The 8,938-nt window shown below is 32.5% G+C and overlaps 1 protein-coding gene across 1 annotated transcript in view; it reads left to right on the top strand.

Moving 5' to 3' along the window:
* Positions 1-987, top strand: part of LOC117179999 (suppressor of hairless protein-like) — a 3,028-nt gene extending 2,041 nt beyond the window's left edge. The window contains exon 3 of the mRNA XM_033372271.1: positions 1-987. Within this exon, the coding sequence (XP_033228162.1) occupies positions 1-375 (375 nt within the window). The 3' untranslated portion in view covers positions 376-987.
* Positions 988-8,938: the final 7,951 nt, after the last annotated feature.

The following is an 8,938-nucleotide window of genomic DNA, read 5'->3' as shown; positions in this document are numbered from 1 at the left end:
CTCAACGGTGGCGGCGATGTGGCAATGCTGGAATTGACTGGAGACAATTTCACGCCGAATCTTCGAGTCTGGTTTGGCGACGTGGAAGCGGAGACAATGTATCGGTGCCAGGAGAGCATGGTGTGTATTGTTCCAGACATTTCCCTCTTCAGAGGCGAGTGGCTGTGGGTTCGTCAGCCAAGGCAGGTTCCGGTTTCTCTGGTGCGCAACGACGGCATCATTTATGCGACCGGGTTGACATTCACCTATACTCCTGAGCCAGCTCCACGTCCACATTGTCCTCTGGCAGATGAAATTTTGAGGGCACCCCGGCCCATGCATAACCAAGCTAGCATGCCGCCAGATATGGCTGACTTGCCTTGGAGTACGCACTAATCAAGGCATGCGGGCTTCTGATATTTTCAAGGCCACTGCAAACCGAACGAAATCACTCTGAGTGATTTCATGAATTGTATACCTGCTGTGTTCTAAAACGGTAGTGATTCTTGCATATGATATTAAAGAGAGAGTATTGGAGATGAAGAGAGTATTTTAGAGGAACTCGCATACTTGCAGGAGAGGAAGCAGGAAGATGGCGCTGTAAATCTAATGTCCAAGATTATAATGGGGATGTTACATGAAATGAGATAAAATATTTTGATTCTTTGGTAGCTCATTATTATACTCCAAGAAGAAATATTTTTTTATTGAATAAGAAACACGTTTTTTTTCTTAATAGAGTTTGAATGTGGCTCCCTTTTGCCAAACGCATAGATTTGTTATATCTCTGTGACGTTATACTTAGCGGGAAAATTCGAACCAGCTCCAGAGCTCCTCTGGGGAGAGTTGTGTCCCATTAGAGTCTTCTACTAGCCGACGTGAAACCGGAATCGGAAATACGTAGCGAAGCGCGAAATATTTGAAGTATTCTTAAGAAGAGGTTATATGTCATAATATATTTTCGTGCAGTGCTTGTTGAAAAAATAAGATTTTTAAATGAAAAAACAATGGTGTGTTGCATCCTTTATTGCTGTAATAGTTCTGGCCAAGATTTTTACTTGAGACAAATCCCAAAGGTCCTGAGTTTAAGCAATCATCGATAGAGAGTATTAATCGAGATGATTGGATACCTCACTCGAAATCTGCTGTTTGTGAGGTAAGATTTAAATTTTTAATAAATAATGTAATAAAAGTCGGAAAGGTATCTTATTTTTGTATGACTAACATCCCAGATAACAATATGCGCGCAGAGTGCAGGCGCGAGTGCGAATAAACCGTCACACAGATCACGAAACAGATCTGTCCGCATATGCGTGACATATGAGTCGCACGCGTGCCGGTGAAGTGCATCCCTTCTACGAGTAGCATAATCAATTAAAACCATGATAAATCTTGCAATAAGACATTTTCGAAATAAATAAGATCATAAATTTTATTGAATCACAAATACAATATTTGGTGACATTTTACCAAAAAAAGAGGAGGGGGTCATATTTTACACAAATTTATACACCTTCTCTGATGAGAATTAATAAGTGAATATACAAAAATATAACAAATGTGAACATAAATATCCCGAAATATGAAATACTAAATAATGTGAAGGCACTTATACCAAAAAATTGAATAAAAGATAAAGAAGTCTTTAGCTTTTAATTAATGAACTTACAATTTAAATTCATAATCACCCTTGGCTTTTTCTATAAGGGCATCATAAAACTGTAAATGATTTTATGGTAATTTTTTTTCATACAATACACGTGGAAAAAGTGAGATTTTACTTAACCGAACTTTTAATTTTGTGCTGTTCAAAAAAATATATATTGATATTTTTCTTTACTTGTCAGTTTCTTTAACAGAATTCGTGGCAGGCAAAATAATATAGGCACGAAGAATATAATTCAGATATGACTACTGAAAAAGCATGACTAGCGTACACCACAACTTTATGCGCACATAACCTATCTATCGGCAACTATGTCGGGTGAACTGTGAAGTTTGCCATCTGCGCATGTACAGTGGGCGTGTACAAATATCATTTGAAATAAGATAAATACATAATTTATTTGAAATAAAATATTAATTTGTTTCAACTGAATCGAATTTGCTCAACAAAAAAAATATTGACATTGTTTTTATGTATTCAGTAAGGGCTACGACGAAATGACATGAGTGATGGCTGAATGAGCCTCATTTTGCAAGAACGCACTTGCCCATCATTTAAACGCAGAATATGCTTGCCATTTGCGTGCGATATGGGTCGTAACATGCAAGTCGCATGCGTGCTTGAAGCGTGCGTCGCACGATTGTTATCTGAGATGTGGCAAATTGTAAATAATAAAAGAAGACTAAAATTGATTCCTTGATAAATAGGCTGCTGTCAACTCTGCTTTGAAAAATATAATTTTTGGTCTTCTCTAGGAATGAATTCAATTAATTTTTATTACAAATGTTTTAATTAAACGTGTTTGAAAAAGACTGTAAGCTTAGAATCACATTTCTTTGCTTTACTTCATAAACAATACCATAATAAATTTTCCCCTTGTGTCTTGTTTCATTTTTATTTTTTCACGGGAATACGAAAAGTTGTATAATAATTGTATTATTTTTTTGTATTCTTCTTACTGTCTATTAAATTTTACAGCATGTTTCCAACAACCTTAAATAATAGGAAAGAAAAAAGTGTGCTTAAAAAAAAGATTCTTCACTTTTCAAACATAGTGTTCCTAGAGGAACACTAGCTTTTCTAAGTTAACTATTTCCTAATATCTCCAGCGCGGCGTTAGTTGTCTCATCACTGCCTGTTTTTGCATTGTAGGGCATGGAACTAGACCACTTTTTAAAAAGTTTTTAACATTTTTTTTGCTAAAAAATAAAAAAGTGATCGTCCTATTGCTTTCTATGCAAAAACAGAGTGTGCTCGGGCAACTAGCGCCGCGCAGGAGATATTAGGAACTAATCAACTTAGGACAATTGCGGGGTCAAGTTAAGATCTGAAATATTGAGAAATGCACACGGCTGATTCAAACTACCTAAATTATACAAATTAAAAAAAAAGTAAAGATAGTTTCTAAACATGCATTTTAATGTATACATGTCTCAAAATGGGTTTCATGTATTATTATAAAATAATAATTAATAATAACTACGAGGAAAATAATTGCAGTAATCTGTCCAAATAGTTTCTTTCTATTGCTGATGTGTTTCTCTGCTTTGCGATAAACGAATAAAAAGTTTTGTTCGTATCATTATCATGCCTAGAATCTCACCCAGCCACCAAATACTTTTTAACTTCTTTGTTTATACCTTTGACCACGCTTCATTCGGCTTTTATTTTCGATTTATCGTTTTTAGGCATTCATAGGTTAGTTTAGATAATCAGCTATCGAAATTGGCGGCGGTCGTGAAACCCGATTGGCCCCAATTTTGAAAATTAACATGGTGGCTAAAATGGTCTGATTGGTGCTCAATTGTAAAACTTACTGACGTCACATCTGTATGAATGTGACCAAATAGAAATAAACTAGACACTATTTTTTGTTAAATATTGGAAACCTAAAAAAGTTTTCTTTTCTTCATAACGTTATTCACTGTTTAATAAGTTTCTAAAAATATGTTTATCTCATTTAATGCAAAATTCCTACTGTAACGAGTGCAAGAAAATGGTTATTGGAACTTTGATCCCAACAACCCAGATGGCTGTCAAGGTAAAAGAACTTATTAATTTCGATCGCATCTCTTCTTGCGGACCTCTTAAAAATTTCTAAGCTTCTGAAAATCGTTTTCTTTTTCAGCCTGTACATGTCACACTCTTGAAACTATCAACAACGAGGGTTGCGACACATTGACCCGAATTTGTACCTGTAAAAGATAGGTCATAGAACGTTACTGTGGCTATCCACTAAATGAAAAAAGATTCAAAAGAATTTAAAGTTAATAGGGTAGTTCCAAGATTTAAAAATTTGGCGATGTCTTTACGACAACTTTACGACATCCTATGCCCATGTCGTTTCGGTGTCTTTATGATATCGTAAAGACATCGTCAGATCATACGACTTATTTACGATATCGTAAAGACGCTTTAATGACATGGACATAGGATGTCGTAAAGATGTCGTAAAGACGTCGCCAAATTTTGTGCCCCCTGGGTAGGTCGGAATTACCTCGAATCCCGAATGTAATGATTGGGAGAAATGCCGCGTCCTAATCCTTTGCGCCTCTTTTTTTTGAGGTTACGTTTGGTGATGTTTATTGAAAATACTTTTGCATTCGAAGGTTATTTTTCAAAATTTTTAATCCTAAATTCAAAATAATAGCCATTGTCAGCGTGCTTGAATCGATTCCCTGGCGGACCGAAGGAACCGAATGGAGCCTCTACAAAGTACCCGTGAAGACCCCATTCGGTTCCTTTTTAAAAGACTCAAAAAAAACAGCAAGATCAACTTTTAAACTGTTGAAATTCGGATTCTACATTAAATTTTCTATTAGAAACTCACGGAGTAGTCGCAATACTTTTTTTGCAGCGTTAAACAATTTTAAAAATGTTATTAAATTCTTCTGCAGGTAACTTCAAGCGCATCCATAATAGCTCAAGTAGTATGTTGCGCGCGGAGTTTAAAAATAAAATTCTCACTTGCATCGCAGCGTTGTTGTCTGAGGTTTCCACTATGTGGCGCTAGCATCCAGACAAAATTCTTAAAGTTACCGACGGAACGCTAATTATCTGCTACTAAAAGAAGATGCACATGAAGACGCCTTCGGCCCATGTAGATGACAGGTATTTTATTTTTTTGTAAGTTTTTAACGCTGCAAGAAAAAGTATTGCGATTACTCCGTGAATATCTAATACAAATTTTAACGTAGTATTCGAATTTCAACAATTTAAAAATGGATTTTGCTGTTTTTTTGAGTTTTTTAAAAAGGAACCGATTGGAGAACCAATGGGGTCTTTACGGGTACTTTCTAGAGGCTCCATTCGGTTCTTTCGGTCCACCAGATTTTTGCGAAAGCCGGTCTCCGATGGTGAATTCATTAATAGCAGCCTTGGAAAAAAGAACCGATAGAAAGCAAGTCGGTTTGAATTGCGTATATGTCATTTGCAGATTAAAAGAATGAAAATGTAATCGGTTGGCCACATTTTTAATGGGTCACCTGTGCGCGATGATTTCTCATTCAAAACTCACTCTAACCTAGAATTCCAGTGACAGATATGCAATTCAGAAAACCTCAAAACCCATTCAAATGCAAGTGAATGGATTTTTGTTTCCTGGGAGAAGAAAATTACGAATTATCGTCTGTCTGTTAACTGATAATTAATTGAACCTTAAATGTCAGTATTAAATGTGTTTTAATATTTTTTGGTTCATTAGCATTTTTTACTCAACACGCCATTACGGATTCCGATCATTCGCGTGAATTCGGAAAGTGACAAAAAAGTAATAAGTATTGTTTCGTGGCTAACAATTGTACCTTTAAGGGAATCTGTATTATCATCAGAATTAGTTACTACTAATCAGTGTAGATGTCTGTGATCAATAGTATCTAGTTCTGGTGATAATACAGATTCCTTTAAATTACTCGTATAATAAATGTAACACCTGACGTCAAATAGCGTATATTTCTGAAAAAAGAAAAGATTAGTTGATTTGTGCACAATATTTTTTTTATATGGCTAATAGGCAGGAGAAACCTAGAAAGTGGGCTTGGGTCAGAATTTCAGAATTCGGTGAAAACCCGATAAGAAGCCTTGCATTAAAAAGTATTGGAAAATGTCATGCGTACAGTGGTAACATGACAAATATTAAATACTTCTAGATTTTTTTGTCCTTCCGTTTTGAATCTTTATAGCAGTTGAAGTTATATCGTAAATTAAATCCCTTTTTGTATCCAGTGGCGACAATATTTTTTTCTGAATACTTTTTAATACCGTAATTCAACCAAGCAATAGACAAATTTTAATCCCTTTTGATGTAGCACATTTCGCTACTTTTATTTAATATTTTTTGAATAATAATAATAGGGTAAAAAGCTTTTTAATGCACATAGCATTGGTCGTTTTACGATTTCAGGATTTGAACAAAGCGAATATTTTACGATACAGAGAAGTAGACTTGTATAAAATTCCACCAGATTTGGCAAATTTCATGCTTATATACCTTTTAATGCAAGGTTTCTTACCGGGATATTTTTATTCCAATAAATAAAATCCATTTATAAATTCCACATTTAGAATTCTCTGAGGAATTCAATTTCGTTCAATACGCCTTAGTTCTGTTCTAACCTAAAAATTTGGTCCAACTTTGGTTGTTAGAGTCTTGATTGTATTTTCAGGAATTCGTCTCATTAATTTTATTATTGGATGTTAAAAAGGGGTTTTAAGTTGGATTTTATTCGAATTTAAATATTCTAAATCTTAAAAATTCAGTTCTATTTCACGAATAGAGAGGAATTCAAATTTTATATCAGCCTATTCCTTTCGAACCCAAAAAGGGGGTTCAGAAACCGGATTTAAAAGGAATTTCAGATTCCAATTAAGTTGAATTCTTTTGAATCTTTTTTTCATTTACTGAGAAAGAACAACTTTTTAACCTACAGTAGTGTTATATTCCCATTTAAAACCAAAGTTTTCTTCATAGAAACAATGTAACATTTTTTATAACTAAGTTACAATATTGAATGATGAAGAATGCTCATCGAAAGTTCGTCAATATATCAATCCACACAGCTCGAAGACGCGAACAATTACATAAAACACAAGACTGTTATATTCTCCATATCAATAAAATCCTTTTATAAGGAAGTTAAATAATTTTGTAACAAAATTGAAAAAAAAGACATTCTTAGGTTTTGGTAGGTCATGCAACGCTCTTCAATTCGGCAATCGATGCGTCTCGAAGACGCGAACAAATGTAAATTACTGCTGTATTGCCAATAATAAAAAACATTTTATTTATATCAACAAGATAAATAATCTATTTTTAAAATTTATAAATAATTGTTACTAGATCATAAGAGGTCATGGAAGGTTCGTCAAAAGGTCATTCTACGTGTCTCGAAGACGCAAACAAACATGTCAGACAGAATATGAACAGAATATGAACTAAGATTTTCTCAGATAAACAGAATACACTTTTTTTTAATTTTATGAATCCGTACTGGTTTTTCACGAAATGTTCAAAAATTGGTCAATCGATGCGTCTCAAAAATGCCAACAAATTTCTAGATATCACATTGTTGCATTTTAAACATCAAAAACGCGTTTCTCATAATACAAGGTAATTAAAAAAAAATTCTGAACTAAAAAAAAACTATTTTTAAATGACCGATCTAGCTCAAAATACTATCAGGTCAGCATCGAAATATGTCAATTATAATAAAATTCTTTGTTCGTTTCTAAGAAATGTCTTAAATTTTGTATTGTTAATGACAATGATTAAATTATTTTCGAAGGCCTTCGAAGTTTTAGAAGTATAAGTAAATAAAATAACAACAATATCATATTTTTCTTCGTATATTGAATATTTTATTATAATTGTAAACTAAAGAAAATTATTTAAGAAATAAAGACATTATATGGAAATTTTCGAAATGTTGGAAAGCTATCCATTTATTTTAAAACATTTTCATCTATTTGGTAGAATTTTTGAATTTATGAATGCAAAATTATTTAGTTTTGAAAGCACAATTCTAAAATCGCTTATTTCCTCAAACTTTCAATTTAAAAATGTTTCACTGTTAAAAACTTCAAATTCGGGATATTAAAATTTTAATTTGGAAGTTTCTATATGTACCGAAAAACTCTGAAAATTAGAATTTTCGATACAAATAGTCCCTTTTCTAAGTAAAATTTTGAATTATAAATGAAAACCGAATGTTGTAACGTTACGTCTTTTTCAATGTAAATATTTCAACTTTTTTTTCCTTTTACAAATTTTATTCTTACTTTTTCATTTTCCCCCTTTCTTTTTACATATTTTCCGTATTTTTTGTCTAGCTAAAACGTATAATTAAAAATTTTCAATAATAATTTAAATTTAGGATTCTAAAATTCCGAATTTATTAAAAAATTTTACAAAAAAAAGTACTTGTTATTGACTTTGTAAATTAAAGTTTAGTCAGCGCTTCAGGAATGCTTGAGAAATAATTTTCACCCCATAGACTTCAGCTTTGACATCCCCTACGTACCCCCTTGTATTGTTTCCGAAAAATGCCTTACAAAATTCAAAATAGCATTTTTATGCTAAATTCATGCTAAAGCCTGTATTTTTCAAACTGAATTTTAATTGTTTAAACAATTATTATTTGTTTAAACTTATTTTTCGGCCTTTAATTGTGAAAAGTTATTATTTTCCGGGATAAATTATACATACATGAATTTCAAGAATGATATTCCTTCTTTAACATATTTGGTAATTATTTAAACAATTTTCATTTGTTCAAACAATTTTTTTCTAATGTAAATCTTCTAACTAAAATTACTACTCGTTGGAATCGAGAACGCATTTAATGAATTCTATGAGTGATGTTTTGTGTCGAGGAGAATTTTCAATTAGGTAAACCATTTTCATTTGTTTACAAAAATTTTCTTTCTGGTAAATCTTAAAAAGTTAATAAATTTTAAGAGTTACATTTATTGTGGAAAAAAGTTTTCACTAATTTAAGCACGCTGTGTGGCTTATTATTCCGTATTTTCTCGTTTCGGATTTTATACCCGATTTTTTGTATAACCATTATTTAAAAACAAATTGTTTAGTTACGTTACTGATAGTTATTTTTTCACATCGTTTTTATTGGCAAAAGAATATACTTGTCAATAGGCACGAAAAATATCACTTTTAATATTCTTTCATGGAGAAATTAATTCCAGAGAATAGTAATTTTTCACGATTTACAGGGTAAAAAAATGGTTTCAAGTTTAAGCAAATGACAATTGTATAAATAATTATCAAATGTGTTGAAA

This window comes from Belonocnema kinseyi, chromosome 1, assembly GCF_010883055.1.
Source record: "Belonocnema kinseyi isolate 2016_QV_RU_SX_M_011 chromosome 1, B_treatae_v1, whole genome shotgun sequence".
Classification (NCBI taxonomy): domain Eukaryota; kingdom Metazoa; phylum Arthropoda; class Insecta; order Hymenoptera; family Cynipidae; genus Belonocnema; species Belonocnema kinseyi.
The sequence above is the reverse complement of the archived record's forward strand: the minus strand, read 5'-3'. Positions and strand labels throughout refer to the sequence as shown.